The 18,460-nt window shown below is 32.2% G+C and overlaps 1 protein-coding gene across 3 annotated transcripts in view; it reads left to right on the top strand.

Annotated features, from left to right (window-relative positions):
- The window catches only part of LOC127720262 (neprilysin-1-like), a 71,738-nt gene that overhangs the window by 34,631 nt on the left and 18,647 nt on the right, over positions 1-18,460 (top strand). For all 3 annotated transcript variants that reach the window (XM_052226757.1, XM_052226756.1, XM_052226758.1), the window contains 9 exons: positions 6,273-6,320; positions 7,949-8,110; positions 11,234-11,317; positions 12,241-12,449; positions 13,253-13,432; positions 14,874-14,960; positions 16,509-16,633; positions 16,953-17,055; positions 18,079-18,198. In XM_052226757.1, coding sequence (XP_052082717.1) covers positions 6,273-6,320; positions 7,949-8,110; positions 11,234-11,317; positions 12,241-12,449; positions 13,253-13,432; positions 14,874-14,960; positions 16,509-16,633; positions 16,953-17,055; positions 18,079-18,198 — 1,118 coding nt within the window. The remainder of the gene's footprint in view (positions 1-6,272; positions 6,321-7,948; positions 8,111-11,233; positions 11,318-12,240; positions 12,450-13,252; positions 13,433-14,873; positions 14,961-16,508; positions 16,634-16,952; positions 17,056-18,078; positions 18,199-18,460) is intronic.

Below are 18,460 nucleotides of genomic sequence, written 5' to 3'. Positions count from 1 at the left end.
AAAACAAAAAAAAATAAAAAATTAAAAAAGACAACAACAACCCTCACCCCTATAGAAACACAACACAAAAACGACAATCTCTAGCTATAGAACTCAAAGGTCAAAGGTTGAGAAAACAAAATGTTTTCAAATGGAAAATACAGAACATGCCTGCCATTTAGATATAATAAATATTGTATTCCATGGAAGAAGGAAGGAAAATGTATTTTAGCAGCCCAAAGAATAACTTTAAAAGAATAGGTTAAGAAATATAATAAAAAAATAAACAGTTGCAACATTTATCAATTACTGTCACGTTGAATTTACCATTTGGTTCACTACTAGGTTTGTTCAAATGCAATACACACAGTTTACCAAGTGCTTTTTGACTCAAGTTGATGTAAGCGACTTATACGAACTACTGAACACGTTTTAATAGGTTTTGATGAAGACAAGTGTTGCGGGTAGGACATACTTTTTGGGACGTCGGGATTGGTCTTTTATTTTTGCAGGAATTCGGGATTTACACTTATCGGGACTTGGGAATTAATGAATTATTTTTCGGGATCCGGTAAAGAATATTTTATTGTTGGGGGACTTTTGGGTTCAGAGTTTATTTTTCTGAAAATTCGGGATAAACCCCACCCCCTCCCCCCTCTTCTACCCCCCAATTTTTACACATTGTATGTACTCTTGTTTTTTATCGAAGATCTTATGTTGACATTTAGACGTCGATTGGTTGCTCTCTCGTTGTTGTTTATTTCATATCATTCTCATTTTATATCTATGAAGTCTTTCAATGTATCTCTTCATATCGCAGTTTTCATTCATTTTTCATGTTTTCAAATTGACTTAATACTCAACGCTGACTAACTGTAATTCTTTTTAAGTATCCACTTGTGTTTTATTTGCAACAATGATTCTATTCTTCTAGAGTGAAATGGAGATGTGTATCAGTAATCTCTGATGGCTAAATATATTGAGGTTTCAGCTTTTAATTGACATTCAATCTAATTTTATCTCTCAATCTAATTAAACTTCATAATCAGACCAAACAAGTCGTTAAGGGAAGTACTTGAAGCCCTTTAAGAGATAAGTATCTATTCGGAAAAGAAGTTCAGTTAGTTCGATAACTTTTACTGATACTTTATTTTAATGGATTTTTAATGCAACCGCAATAACATTTGCAATATATAATACATTAGAAAAATAAAAAAAAAAAAAAAATATGTTAAACAAAGTTGATGGTTTACCACCTCGATGATTATCTATATTGCAACTTTTTAATCTTTACAATGTACTTATGCTATCTAACTGCCAAATGATAAAACAAAAACATAATGTGTTTAAGCACATATTTAAAGTGGACTAAATGAGTTAAGCCTTTTCAACTGATTTTTTATAGTTTGTTCTTATGTTGTACTGTAACACAACTGTCCCAGGTTAGGGGGAGGGTTTGGTGCCAGCAAACATGTTTAACCCCGCCACATTCTGTATACGCCTGTCCCAAGTCAGGAGCCTGTTATTCAGTGGTTGTCGTTTGTTACTGTATATCATATTTGTTTTTTGTTTATTGTTTTGTAAATGTATATACATCAGGCCGCTAGTTTTCTCTATTGAATTAATTTATATTTGTTAAGTCGGGCCTATTAAAGCTTACTATGTCTTATGGGTTTTGCTCATTGTTGAAGGCCGTACAATGACCTATAGTTGTTTACTTGAACGTAAGTTGGTCTCTTGTGGAATTATTAGCAATTATACCATATTTTCTTAAATATATATGAAGCATTAAAACCACTTTTCATCGCCCTATTGCTTTCTATGTTAAATTATGCAATTTCAAGCATTAATAGCTATTTTCTCTTAAGTTTAGATAAACTGGAAGTTATTGCATAACAAAACTATACCTTATCCTGACTTGTGCTGAAAAATTCAACATACTTTTAATTCCATATTTTAGCGCACTTGTTCCCGTAAGTTGGATAGTACAAAAACCGGTACTTCCGATCTGAGCAACAGGGTAAATATGCCCTCCTATCATAATTTATATAGATATTTTTTTATTATTCAAGAGAAACTTTTATCAATGGTTCTTCAGTGGTCGCAAGTCCTTTAACTTTCATTTGATGCCATTCAGCCTAAATGATTTAGTTTTTGTGAAATTTACAGCTGTGCGTAGGAACTATTTTGTTTAAAATATGTACTACATTCTTGTTTGTATGTTCTTTGTGACCATGCCCAAATAAGGGGTTCTATACACTAAGAGTACGTATCCTTGAATAAAAGAAGACTGGGTTATTTGTCAATTTAACAAAACCAAAGGATTTCTAATTAAGAAATAATTCTTTCATGCCATACTCTATGCTCATTTTAACATGGGTAGGCATTATATTTGTCAATATCTTAATACCGAGTGTTAGCGAGGTATTAAATGTTGACAAATATAATGCCTACCCATGTTAAAATTAGCATAGAACATGGCATGATAGAATTATTTCGATTCTAATAGGAAAATATTGAAATTTTGTACTTCGAAGCGGACCTATAATACATGCTTGAAAGGCAGCCATTTTGATTTGATGAACCAAAAACGTTATAGAAAATCAACAGTTTAACGATAAAAAATGAACAGATACATTTAAACTTACTTTTAGACTGATTTTATTTATTTTCCTAGTGAGCAACTCTAACACAAATGTCCATTTTGATCTCCGGCGTTGTTCAAAATTCAACTGACGTTGCAATTTCAATTGTGACGTCAATCACGTGCAGCCCATGTTTTATTGGAATTAGAACATGGCTTTGTATCCAAAGCCAAAGAAGAACGTCATATTAGAATTTGCTTTCTTTTCAAACTCTCTTGTTTTTATATCTGTTTTATTTAATGAATAAAGTACAGCAACAACGACGACGGTGATTCTACATCATTGCTTATTGTTGACAAGATTTTGACAATTTGATACAATTAACACAACACAACAAGTTTCGATTTTTGAAACCAACCTGTGCGGGTAGTACTCAGACTATTTAATGTGGTACATAACACTACAGGGAGATAACTCTGTAAAAATATGCTGAACGTTTTAATCACGTTCTTTTGTTAAGGAAATATTAAGCTTCTCAATGATCAAAATTAGTGTTATATCCAAGAAATTTTTCCGATAAAGAGTGTGGTTCAAGTTTTTTGAAATTTTTATATTTATGTCAAAGGGTCAAAGTAAATATGAAATTTAAACGAGCCAAATTAATTTTAAATAAGGTGTTTGATACCACCTTAAACGTAAAATTATTACATCAATATATAATCAGATGCCTCGTATAAATGGGCTCTATGCTATTTATAACTTTTAATACCCAAAACAAGTTAAATCGCCAAGTATTATTTTCTGCAAAAAGCAAACAAAACATAAATTTAATTGTTTAGATTCACAACGAAAATAAACCTGGACGATTAATGCTGATTTAATCAACTTAAGCGAATCATATGATTTCGTTTTATTTTTGTATTTTTTTATATTACTATTATTTAATTTCAGATATACTGACACATTTATTTTATTCTTCGAGAAAACCAATTGCACATACATTGCCATGACTGATCTTAAAAGAATATATATTAGATGATTAATCGTTATCTGCATGATACATACAAAAAATGGAGTTAATTTTGAAACGTAGATAAAAGGAAAGACAAAAATAATATTAATATTTCTAAAAACATTTTAATGTAAGAGTTAAGATTTATTTTATGTAAGAGTTAAGATTTAAGAAGATAACATTTTGTCTTTGACGACCGACATATCCATGCATATTACTGTTTGAAGATACTTTCAATGATTAATTTAAAAAATAATCATTTTGATATCTGATAAGTTGCCACTTTATCAACTAAAAACCATTAACCTTTTTAAGAATGTGATATGTTTTCTTAACGCAGATGACGTCATTACAGTAACTGCTTCCTCGTTTTTTGTTTATTTTCACGTGCAATTTTGTTACTATTTAAGAGACCAAAGTTATGGGTTCAGTAACAGTAGTTCACATCTTATGTACCAGAAATTGTGGTTATTAACACAATACAAATCTAAATAGATTGCCAGGGAACTATAAAAACTTTGTCACGACGTGATTTACAAGGAACTTTCTCCTTTACGGATACTGGATTAAGCGCTTGTAGTATTTTTTTGTGAGAAGCACACTTTCAAAGTTCGATCGGCATTTCATAATCTGCATTAAGCTTTCTGGAAAATTTTTCAAAAGCATACAAACAAGCCAAATAACATTGGTTAACAAAGAAAAGCATAAAAATTCCACACCTGGCGTGACGTCATTTTCATTTTTTTTTGTGTACGACTCAAATAGTGTATATTCTGAATCAGTCAATCTACATTTGTAAGTAACCTGAAGCTCATTTACCTATATTGGAGTAAATCATACTGCTGCCTTTCAAAATGTTAAGACCTTTTAAATGTTATGAAATCGAGATATTGTTCTCAAAAAATTCTTTTAGTGTTTGTCAACGTCAGACAAACGTTGACAATGCAGAAAATCAAAGTCATTATGGAACTACGCGGGAAAAACAAACCATATGTCGCCGTTCTTGGCCTCAATTAATGTTCTCCGTTCTTACCTTTCATAACTGAAGTGCAGAAATAATACGATAAACAGGAATAAGCTATCAAGTCTGTCGTTTTCTTTTATCTGTAATTACGTTAACTCTCAAAGAAACCAGACAATTCGTGACATCATGTCAAACTTGACATCTGTTCCACAGGATATTAATTTCAAGACGAAGTACAGAATAGTCACTGTGACAACACTAATTTACTATAATAAAAAGATGAGTCGAGCTTAATTGAAAATTTTACAACTGTAGTACTATTGTTTACAAAATTTGCAGTCGGCGCTAGCTAGGGAACAATGTTAAAAGAGCAATGTCCGGAAAAATACTTTACGGAAGCTAAGAATATCGAATTATGAGGAAGCTTTCATAATAACATAGACAGCAAGATGATACCTCAAGGACAATAATCAAGTAAAGAAGGATAGACAGTGCCTTGTTTAAGAGCATAAAAACGAAAAAAAACAACCAGTAGTATACAAAACAATACACAGAAAACTTAAGATTGACAACAAAAGTTGGTAAGGGGGAGGTAGGGTTAATTTCAGATGCCCTGAAGGGCTATCAAAACTTTGACATATATTAAAAGGTAAAAATATTTAGATTCAAAATCGTGATGAAAATGACTACCTTGATGCCACCTAAGAAAAACGATTAAGTTTTATAAGAAGCTTTCTAAAAAGGATAGGTACACGTATCCCTCACAGGATCATATGTTAAACGATACTCCATGATGGTGGCTATTAGGTTTCAGATCTATACCAAATTATATATTTTAGAAAAGAGGGTCATGTCAACTCTCGTGCAAAATATTAATAGAGTCTGTGAATATGACTGCATGTTTACAAACCTTGTCAAGAACAAGATACTTCTACAAATAGATATAAGAAGATGTGGTATGAGTGCCAATGAGACAACTCTCCATCCAAGTCAAAATTTATAAAAGTAAACCATTATAGGTCAAATTACGGTCTTCAACACGGAGCATTGGCTCACACCGAACAGCAAGCTATAAAGGGCCCCACAAATAACTAGTGTAAAACCATTCAAACGGGAAAACCAACGGTCTAATCTATTATATAAAAAAACGAGAAACGAGAAACACTTATGAAGTATGATTTTGTTTCAATGCAAACTATCATTATATAGGCGTCAATTTAGGAAAGAGGACTACTTATTTATCAGTCATGCACAATATTTATCCGGTGTTTAAGTTCGTTCCAAAAAAAAGAAGCTGTTATTTGCATTTCCGATAAGGTGCAGGTTGGAATATATTCCATAGTTGTGGTTGCCTTCAAATTCAAGTTAAGAATAAGTTTCATATTTGAGTTGCGACCATCTGGTCACTAGTGGAAGAGGATCTGCTAACCTTTCAAGATAACCCCATGGCGGGGTTCGTATTATTTAGTCTTCTGTTATTGCGAACTGTTTATTTTGTCGTCTCTCTTTTTATACCATGACGTTGTCAGTTTTTGTTTGACTGACGAGTTTTTAATGATTACTTGACATTTTTCGCTTCTTTTTTTGTCATTATTATTACATAATATCAATCTATAATAAATCTTTCACAGCAGAATTATCTGAATTTATTTATTATGTATATTTGTGCAGTATAAACTAGGAATTTACAACCTACTGCAAAAGTATATCATTTTTATTTTTTTATTTTCAGTGCCTGTAAATTATAATGTATGCATTTCTCAGGAGTGTATAAAGACAGGTATGTACGAATACAGCCGTACAACTAGACAAAAGTATTGGTCAAACGAACGTATAAGTAAACAGTGACCTTGGAACCTCTTAAAACCTGATCACATATTTACGGAGAACCTACAAGTAGGAGAAAAAAACTGTTCACATTTTTCACAACCTCACGTCTTTTATAATTGATGCATAAGTAAAAAAGTTCTTTTAACTCCTATTTACTATTTTATATGTATAGAATAGAGATTGGAAATAAGGAATGCGTCAAGGAGACACAACCCGACAAAAGAGCAGAATCCAAAAGCCACCAAGTGGTCCTCAACACATTGATGAAATTCCGCACCCGGAGGCGGGCTTCAGCTGTTCCCTCAACACTAGGGTATACTAGTTCATCCAAATGAACACCACATTATACTCCGAAATATACAAATGAACTAAAATTTAAAACTTTTTAGACTAACAAAGACTTGAGGTTCCTTACTTGGGACAAGTGCAAACATGCGGCGGGGTTAAAAATGTTTTGTGAGATCTCAACCCTCCAACCATACCTCTGGCCAATAGGGAATAAACAAACACACGGATATACGCACAGTAAAACTCAGTTATACATACGTAGAAAAATTATTTAACTCCAATTGCATGATATATAGATTTCCAGCCAATTTATTTTCGACAACAAAATGATGATTGTCTAATAATAAACATGTGTATCAAAGAAAGAAAAGAGGGCGGAGATGTATTCTGTAGGAAAGGTTGGAATATGTTTCATAGAAAAGACAGAACAGCCGGAATTATATTCTGTAGAAAAGGTTGGAATGTATTCAATAGAAAAGAAAGAAAGGCGGAAATGTTATCTTTAGAAAAGGGGGAAATGTATTCCGAAGAAAGATTGACATTTATGTATTCTATTGAAAAGGAATAAAGAGCGGAAATGTATTCTATATAACTCTTCGATTACCTCCGGAGATTCTAATTATCATTACTACATGTAGGAGGAACAAATAAAAAAAAAAAGATAGAAAAATAAATAAAAATATTCTCTAGCTCAATGGTCGGTATTGTAATTCAATATGCTACGTGTTAATGCTAATCCATTAAAAGGAAATTATTATAAATAGAACAATTTTGGTTTTGTGTCGTCGGTTAGCTGTCACATATTATTATAAAGTAGATTTTTAAAATTTATATTTTATTTATGTCTGAACATTTTCTTGGACAGCTGTATTCTTATATGACAAACGTTGCTTTCAAAGCAACATACTAGAAAAAAAAAGGATTTTGATCCATGATACAAAATCAATACATGCATAGCAACAACAAAAAAAAAAACAAAAACAAAAACAAAAAACAAAAAAAAAACAACACAAAAGCCAAAGGAACAGCGCTTTTATTGCTGTTCTTCATCTCTCAGTGAGGCCTTCAACACACAGCAAACACATACCTATTTGTGCTGACGTGGTTAAACCACCGTTTATGAATAAATCATTACATAAATAGATTAATGAATGCTTTACGACGCATCAGCGCAAAAAGGCTATATAGCGGCGAGATAATAATAAACTATTAAAAAAAAGAAAAAAACAACTGTAGGCTAATATAGATACGTAAGTACTGCTACTGACTTGGTAGATATATACTTTTCAGCTACTTTATTAATGGATGCTATGGATACATCAGTTGATCCTTGTGCGGACTTTTTCCAGTACGCATGCGGAAGTTGGAACAAAAAGCATATAATACCAGAAGACAAATCGAGTTTTAATACATTTGAAAAAATGCTGGATGATTTACAGATACAACTAAAAGGTAAACACATATTGTGTTTAATGTTTATTGTTTTATTTATTATTAAATTTAGTTTTAAGATGCTTTACACCTGTTTTTTTTTTTTAAATAAATATTTATTGGTAGCCATTGCACGTAGGAAGGTCAATAACCTCATTAATACAGGATCTGACAAACTGGTTTCATGAAACTTGGTATGCACATATTGATTTTGATTTTGTGGACTAAATTCTCTAATAGTAGTCTCAGGTCATTTGAACAGATAAATGATAAACTTTTCCCACATTTTACTCGGTCCCTAATTTATAGTGACTTTGAATAAAACATTCTTATAATATATCATACTTCAATAATAATCTTGAGATTTATAATCGGAAAAAATGACTTATAGCTGTTGGTATGGATACATACCGTAATATATAAATTAAAATGATAGTTTCAAGGGTGTGAAAACCTATATGATGCCTCCTGTTGTTCAAATAGTTTTTGGTACATGTATATATCTTACAATTTTGTAAATAAGAGAAGAAAAGCATCGTAACAACTTGATTCATTTACACTGTGAAATCATTTTAAAAAAATTAATCTTATATATACAAGATTTATGCTTGTGTCTGTAATTAGTTAAGTGCTGAATTTTAGTTTATCTGTGTGTGTGGTAGGGAGGGGGGGTATCACATTTTGACACTTTGAAATTTGTTTGTGACTCGTTCGATTCAAAACTCCTCAGTCTTTTATCATTAGTTTCTAAAGTTATTGTAATATGATAAAGGTTTGAACTGTATTTGAACACACGCAACGTCTGCCAAACTAACATTAAAACAAAGAAAAGGTGATCGAAAGGTGATATCTGGAACCTTTTATATCATTTCCTATGGTTTTCTGATGTAAGTGTAGTTTGGAGATTAAAAGAGAAATATTTAACAAAATCAGTTTGCAAGTTAACATATGGCTTGCTGATGGATTACGTAATGCATTGTACAAACATTAAACAGAATGATATACACCTGTTAATTGTTAAACAGTAGTTTATTGATGTTGAAAGCTAGAGAATCCATGTTGAATATACAATCAAGATAAAAAAACAAAAACTGAGGAAATCGTAACTCCAAACGGAGCGAGGACGAGTGAGTCGACATGGTAAGCGTCGCCTTCATGCTTCACAGCCACGTCATAATCTACCCTCTGTACATACACATGCCATAACATGAGGGACTAGGACACAATCGGTATATCTACAAACTAGGGGCCTACTTATTGATACCCTCCTAAGATCTTTCGAAGACAGGATTTAGGATAATGGTAGTACTGTTCTATGACATGTATAAGAGAGGGACGAAAGATACCAGAGGGACAGTCAAACTCATAGATCAAAAACAAACTGACAACGCTATGGCCAAAAAAAAAAGGCAAATAGACAAATAATAGTACAGATGACACAACATAAAAAACCAAAGACTAAGCAACACGAACCCCACCAAAAACTGGGGGTGATCTCAGGTGCTTCGGAAGGGTAAGCAGATCCTGCTCCACATGTGGCACCCGTCGTGTTGCTTATGTTATTACAAATCAGGTAAATAGTCTAATTCGGTAAGTCACATTCGTGAAAAGGGAGGATATTGTAGTTACGACATAAGGAACATATCCGATATCATCTGTGAAACGGTTATTCCATAACGGTCAACCAACTCGTGATGGCGTCCGTAAAATTTACGAAGGGATGACTTCAACTTCACCATTTGGAACTCTTGGTTTAATAGCTTCCTTGTGAGCAGCAATCCTCTATCAAGGAAATCATGATAGGAAACACAAACCCGGGAATATCGTATCAATTGGGAGATATATACTCCGTATGCAGGTGCTGCTATAAGCATGCACATTGAAGGTGTCTTAGGATTATCTACACAAGTATATCCTTTTCTTACATGTAGATATCCTAAGTATTGTCGTAAAATCAAAGGATGTCCTTTTCTTACATGTAGATATCCTAAGGATTGTCGTAAAATCAAAGGATGACCTTTTCTTACATGTAGATATCCTAAGAATTGTCGTAAAATCAAAGGTTGTCCTTTTCTTACATGTAGATATCCTAAGTATTTTCGTAAAATCAAAGGATGTCCTTTTCGTACATGTTGATATCCTTAGTATTGTCGTAAAACCAAATGATTTCCTTTTCTTACATGTAGATATCCTAAGTATTGTCGTAAAATCAAAGGGTGTCCTTTTCTTACATGTAGATATCCTAAGTGTTGTCGTAAAACCAAAGTATGTCCTTTTCTTACATGTAGATATCCTAAGTATTGTCGTAAAATCAAAATATGTCCTTTACTTACATGTAGATATCCTACATTTTTGTAAGTATTGTCGTAGAAGTAAAAATCAAAATACAAAACAAAATGTATTTATTCAGTTAAAAATGCAGTACAGTTAACTAGTCGATATTATAATACTGAAATAATATTTAGCATTAGTAAAATTATTACATGTTCAAAGACTGATTTGATAAACAGGCCCCAGTCGACTATACTGGATTTTAAAGATCTTAGACGCCAAGTTGAGACACCGACAAATCTTTTCGGTTGACTAACGTCAATAAAAAAAATTAGCATGCCGGAAAGAAACGAGTACGAAATCAAACGAGTTATAAAGGAACCTTTTTTTTAGGTATTTTATCCATTAAAGTTGAGGAGAACATATTTAATTGGCTGTTTCTTGTGTATCGTGAGCCTTGCCTTATTATCCGCACAGAAAGAAAATATATCATATTCGATTTTCGTTTCATTAGACTAGAGACCGACAAGTAGTTAAGCAGTTTTTTCTCTCAAATAAAATACTTCATATTATATTAGTTTTATATTAAAACAAAACCAAGCTCGGATTTCGATTAATATTTCTTCATAAATAACCATTGATATTAAAATTTACAATTTTAACTTAAATTTGTAAAAGTATTAGAAATGTATAATCTGAGAACAAGTTTGATAATGGAAAACGAAGGATATTGTGTGTTTTAAAATGTTCACAGCAATACATGGAGTGACACACTAGTGGCAACGAGATAATGATAAAGTTTTGTAATAAAAGAGCTTTCAGTCAGCTGTGTTGTTGAACATGGAGACGATACATATATATTTTTAATTTCAGGTTTGCTTGAAGACCAACCAAATGACCACGATACGGACGCAACATTAAAAGCCAAAACACTATATAAATCATGCCTCAACACAAGTAAGTTTTACAAAATGTGTGTATTGCTTGTACAATATGCAATGCATTAACAACATTCAAAATTTAACGAATTTTGAAATAGTATATTAAATTTTGCATCCGAAGCGCTTTTCGAAATTTACCTTCATCAGGAACGCGAACACCTAAATTGTGAAAACTTGGGATTTATAAATACTAAGAACGTTATAATCTATATCATAAAAAGGGACATGAAAGAGGGGCGGTAGGAGGGGTGCAAGCCCGAATTCCCGAAAAAAATAAAGTATTCTTTCCCAGATCTCGAAGATTTTATCATTAATTCCCGAGTCCCGATAGGTATACATCCTGAATTCTCTCTCAAAAAAAGGACCGATCCCAAATTCCCGCAAAACTAAAGGCCTAATCCCTACGCCCCTAAGAAGCTTCGTCTACCCCTCATTAAAGGAATAGCCAAATCCAAATCAAACTTAAAGTCAATCTGGTCTGAGGGAGTTGGAACCTCAGTTTCTTGATAATTTCTAAATCTACCAACGAAAAATTTAAGAAAGATATGATATAAATCATGTCGGTGACAAAGCACTCACTACTGAGCTGATCATTTGCCTGGGGAGTAGCAGTCCACCAGCAGAGGTATCGACCAAGTACTATCAAACGAAAATAACTCTTTATACATTTGTGCATCTGAAGCAGCGCTCTCAGGATTTACCTTCATCTACTTATCAATGAAAATATAACATACCAGATAAGAATGTTAATCCTTTTCCCGCCATTATATGTTTTTATCTTTAACATTATTGCTATTTATCTGTATTGGGTAATTACCCATGTTAAACCTATAATGTAGATGTAGAAATAAAGTTCACGAAATATTATTGAAATTGGTATCAAAAAGTGTATTTTCATGTATTTAGAATTTAATATAATAATGTTATTTATTCTCTTAGGTCAAATAGATAGGATTGGTGACAAGCCTTTACGGCTTGTTTTAGATAGATACGGAGGTTGGCCTGTAGCTAGTAAAAGTTGGGATCCAGACACATTTGATTTAGAATTAGTTTTAGGAAGAATAAGGAAAAGTTTTGCTAATGTTCCGAGCATAGTTGACGCATGGGTAGCTCCAGATGATAAGAACTCAACACAAAATATAATTCAGGTTTGTCAAGTAGAAAATGTATCTGGAAAGATAAAATATTAGCAGGAGGAATATCATTATCTATCTTCTGAAATAAGTCTATAATGTAATACAAGGTCAGTTTAAGAACATATGCACTGTTGGATTTTATTCAACGAACAAACAGTAAATAAAAGATAATAATCAAATATATACCGAACTGTCAGATCAGTCAGTATCAATATTAATTTATGTTGAGCCAGTACTGGCGTGAATTGGAGAAACTATTATGATACCAGACGATAAATTTTAAATGAACGAAAAAACTGATAAAATATTTTAAAATCATTTTTTTTGAAGAGCATATGTTGATCTTAAAAGAGTTTTGGTGACAAATTTGGAGAAATAGATGAATATGAGAATAAACCTCTAACCGAACACAATGACCTTTCAAAGCTAGAATTCGTGACAACAAGAGTTACAAGTTAAAAGTGTAATATGTGCATTAAGTATTTTCAATTTCAAATTCTTTTTTAATTTTGAGTCCTATGGCTCAGCAGTGTATTCAAATACAACAGCCAAGCCGTACTTTGACCTAGAATTATTTATTTACTTTTTACACATTGTGACTTGGATGGAGAGTTGTCTCATTGACACTCATACCACATCTTCTTATTTCTATTTATGGCATATTACAAAAAATAATTAATGATATGTATAAATAGTAATAGATGACGTCATGAATTTCATGTTTACAAAATATCTTTACAATAAACTGTTTCTTAATTCAAAAGAGAAATATTTATAATGTCCTAAGTTTTAAGAACATATATTTTATTTCTCAGATAGATCAACCAACACTTGGCATGCCCAGTCGGGAATATTACGTGTACGACCCAAACTCCGAGTACATTGAATCCTACTTGCGATTCATGATAAATGTTGCAATACGGTTAGGCGCAGATGAAGATACTGCAGTAAAGGAAATGCACGAGGTGTTTGATTTTGAGACCCAAATTGCAAATGTAAGTGTTAGAATGGAATCAATTGAGAACACCCAGCAATAGGTTCATTTATAACCCTATCGGAATAACTGCAATGAAAAACAAAATTGACACTAAAAACCAAAATAAGACAGGTTACATGAGCAACACGACGGGTGCAACATGTAGAGCCGGGTATGTTAACTCCGGAGCACCTTAGATCAGCCCCGATTTTTGTGATTGGGTAAAAAATGCATGCATTATGAAAGGGGATCGTAAAAAAAATTACTTTAACATTTTGATAGGGTTTATACTGAAAAAATAATGTTAATAATTTACCTGTGATCTTGTTATCTGTAATTCCTATATTAAATATACGAGTTAAGTCCTTTGTCTGTACTGGTTTTAATTGTATACAGTCATACACAAATATGTACTTTGTTTCTTTTTGTTTATTGAGATTTAATAGGGTTTTAGTTGAGATCCATAAAAATACTAGCTAGTTTTACCCTGCACCACGTTCAAAGTCTTTAGTCTCATCAGTAGTAATGTTGTATTTTTGTATATATGAATGCTTTATTTTCATTTGAGGAACTAGTAATTAATACATTAGCTTATATATATTTGTACAACATTTTAGACTCAGAAAGATGTAGAAAACTGCAGATTGTACAGACACTTCTCTATTGTGGAAAGTCGAATATTGGTTGATCTCTTGTAATTATTTGTTCTGTGTGTAAATCCTACATCACCATTTCTTCACATCATCGGAAGAAAAATCAATGTGACATCATGGTGATTCTTTTCTCAAAAACCTAAAATGAGTTGAAAAAAATGATTAAAGTGATTAATTACTGTATTCTATTTTATCGATACTAATGGAGGCTGTTCTGTTTATGTTACTGTAAAATATAAGACACCAGGAGAAGAAAGTTTGAACCTCATATACTTAGAAATACTTTACCCTTTGGATAAGTTGGATAATATCTAGCATGCTGTGAATTACGTTCACCTATTTAGTATAGTTAAAGTGTTTGACATCAACGGCAAACGTAAATTTCTTGTTGCAGTTGATGCGTTTTTAAATGTATATCAGCATAGGAAACACTCAAGAACTTATTAATCACAAGGAATATTACTGTGAGGAGGAGGCATACCCTGAATGACCTTATCTATCTTAATATGAACAAAAGCAGATATCGGAGTATATGCCAAAAGCCCATCCTCCCCCCCCCCCCCAAAAGCTAGGAGTCAAGAAAAATCGCTGAATAATTTCAATAGTTTCTATCAATATCTAAAATGACATGGGGTTTTGATTGCGAATGATTAAAATATCCACCTCAGTTTAAAGCTAAGAACAAACTAAGATATCAATTATAGTGAAAGATCACCACATCACCTTCAACGATGAGTAAATTTGATACCGTATAAACTGCCTGAACAATTATAAAAATCCTGATAATTACCTTTGCTTTCATTTCAGATCACTAAGCCTCTAAATGAGAGACATGACACTGGAGCAATATATAAAAAGCTTACCCTTAAAGATCTTATACAGCTTGTTCCAAAAGTAAGTACTACTAAACAAACAAAAAAGTTCTCATCATTGTGATCAGTTGCTCAAATAGCATGAACATGTTAAGATGAAAATATTGATCAATATTAATGACATGAAAAATCACAATATCACGATTACAGAAAAAAACATCTGAAGAAAAATCTTTCTGCTCTAGAAAAAAATCATTAAACTTTCATAGTTTTAGGTAGGACAAAACTTATGTCCTGTAAATATTGTCATATATAATATCCATATAGTTTTTGTCTTAATATATTATAGACTAAAATGTTATTTGGGCTCAAATGAATTGAATCTGTTATGTCCATTTCCCCGTTGGTTTCAATTGCATTTAGTAGAACGGCTATTGTATACTATTTGGCATCGAGGCTTTGCCTTTGCAACATTTATGCATGGACATTTTTATTTTGTAAAATTAATAAAGTGCGTAATACAACCTAACGAATCTTTTAGATTTAAGCTTCAATTTGTTCAATTTAGAACATATATATGAAGAAGGCAGATTCCTTAACAGTTTATTGTTTTCACCTTTAAGATGACAATAATAGTAATAATAATATCATAAAAGATACAATAAATTGTAGTCGTGTCGATTTGGGTGGTCCGCCGAACTGTGAAACCTTCAACATCTTGGTGTCCACACAATGGAGGTCAATAAAATACTTTCCGATTAGTCATTATTTTTCGGAATTTTTCCTTAAACATCACAATTGATCATGCGATGTCCTACAAATTTGGATCCGAGGAGCATACACTTATCAGCAAATTTGTATAATTGTTATCCGATTAACTAATTAAAAGAAACATTCGGTACCTTGTAAGGAAGCATCAGCGTCATAACAAACACTATTAAATGGAGAATGTGTCCTTGGGACACAGATGATGCCCCCTCTTGCATATAACGTTATGAAGGGACATAACTCAAGAACGGTAAAAGTGACTCCACTCAAATTCGTACTTGATCTGAGTTTTGTGGTAATAAGCATTGTGTATAAGTTTCATAACATTTAGTTGAGGAAAACTGAAGTTAGAGAACGGAAACGAAAAATTCAGCATTTTTTTCAATTTTTTAAAGGGGCATAACTCTAGTCCGCTAAAAGTGACTCCACCCAAATTAAAATTTGAACTGTTTTTTGTGGTAATAGGCATTTTGTATAAGTTTCATAACATTTGGTTGAGGCAAACTAAAGTTAAAAAACGGTACGTACGTACGGACGGACGGACGTACAGACGGACAAGGGTAACCCTTAATGCCCCTCCGCTGCGGCGGGGGCATAATAAAAACACAAATATACATTGTAGCAAAATATTTTTTACGAATTTATAATGGTTTCTATGCGATACTTTTTGTACATGTGCATAATGGCTAGGTACATGTCAACATATTCTCAGATAATCCCATTCATTTATTTTTTCTCTCATTAAAGAGGTTTTTAAGTATATTTTAATTCTGCAGTATTACCATTTGATTTTGTTTCACTCTTATTTTAATATCCAAAACTAACATGCACATATTCACTAGCCGCAACGGTATATTTTCAGTTTGACTGGATGAAATTCTTTTCAGCCTCTATACCTGTTCCTATTGATGAAACAGAAGAAATGGTCACCTATTCTCCAGAATATTTGGTTCATATGACAGAAATATTGGAGAAGGCTGATAAAAGGTAATAAAAAAAACCCCACATAAACAGATGTATGACAATATTTTCGTCATTTCAAGTGTTTAATTAGAAATGTATGGGATGAATTGAATGTTCAAAACGACGAAAAAAATAGCAGAATTAATATAAGAATTGTAAAGTATTTTGTCAGCAGTGAAAATGAAATATATGTAATAAACAAACTTTGATATATAAAGCGGTTGTTGGAAAATAAGGTGTAACGCATTAGAGAAAAAAAAATAAGAGAGATTGCAATTAGAAAAAAGTTAGAAGCATATAATTATCCTTTATAAAGAGAATTAAATCATATGAAATATTTCAGGGTGATAGCGAATTATGTTATATGGAGACTTGTTATGTCTTTTGTCCCCGAAATGACTGGTGTTTATTCAACAATCAGAAGTGATTACAATAAAATACTGCTGGTAAAGTATATTGTTTCATTAAACGAAAAAGACTCAAATGATTAGTAACATTCATACATATGTAAGTCATATGCTATTAAATCCATGTCATAATCATGTTAATTATTTACTTTCTATATTAAAATAAATTCCATTATACAGAAAAATGGGAGACGATACCAAGGGTCAATCAAAAACCATAAGTTGGATAAAAACTGACACAACCATACAGCAAAAGAAATACGACGAATTGAAAAACAACGGTTTACAATAACTACTCAGAAAATTAAAGATTAAGCAATACTCACCAAATATATACCATGGGAAGTACGGAAGGATAAGGTGTTGCTGCTCCACTGGTGTCACCCCTTCCGGAAGGATAAGACATTACTGTTCCCTGGTATCACCCCTTGTGTTGCTCATTTCAAATGATAAGTTATGTAACATTCGAGATAAAAAAGAAGATTTTGTGACTAGGACAAATTGAACATGTCAGTGATCATCTGTGACACAATAATTCAGTAACGGTCAACCAAATCATGCCAGCGCCCTTAAACTTTGAAAGGGATGCCCACAACTTTATTATAAGTACCTATTTGAATTAAGTTCCATGTTTCATCAACTAATCAATTTAAACACATGATTGAAAAAAAAAAAAAAAAAAAAAAAAAAAAAAACAGGTTGTTTATGCACTTCAAAATGTATTGCAACAAATAGGAACGCAACATCCTTGAAAAACCTAAAATCAATTGTCAATTATTATTTGGAGTGCTGTTAATGATACTAGACAATTTATCGATGTATGTTAACTTTGTGTTATTTCTAATTTTCCAATTAAACATTGAAATTTAATAGACGTTCAATTGATATACACATACACTTCACATAAGCCAAGAGTCAGAATTTTAAACACGATGTGATGTAGTTTATTATCTGTTCTGGTATATTCCAACACGTATGACTTAAATAAACATGCTAAATTATTTCGCCTTCTTCTGTTTAATGGTTCAATAGAATAGTCATATTAGTAATGTATGGTTATAGGGTGTGACAAGAGACAAACCGCAGTGGCAGAAATGTGTCGAATATGTAAACGACAGAATGGGTATGGCATTAGGAGCACTTTTTATTCGTGACAATTTCGACGAAGAAAGTAAAGAAACGGTACGTTAATATGCACACTTTACAGAATGATGTAAACATTGAATATTGGATTAATTAGAGGCAACAGTAGTTTAACGATGTTCGAATCTTAAAAGATCAAATCAAGATTAAATAGAAAAACTGACGAAATCTCGGTACATAATTCACATTAAGTTCCAAATTTAATTTTAGAGACACTGACCTTTGGATAATAAACTATAGGTATACTCGGTCATTCATAGAAACGATAGTAATTTGAAAATATCTATTAGTAGCTCTTCTA

The sequence above is a fragment of the Mytilus californianus genome, unplaced genomic scaffold (assembly GCF_021869535.1).
Source record: "Mytilus californianus isolate M0D057914Y unplaced genomic scaffold, xbMytCali1.0.p SCAF_11, whole genome shotgun sequence".
NCBI lineage: Eukaryota > Metazoa > Mollusca > Bivalvia > Mytilida > Mytilidae > Mytilus > Mytilus californianus.
This window is presented reverse-complemented; position numbering and strand designations above follow the sequence as displayed.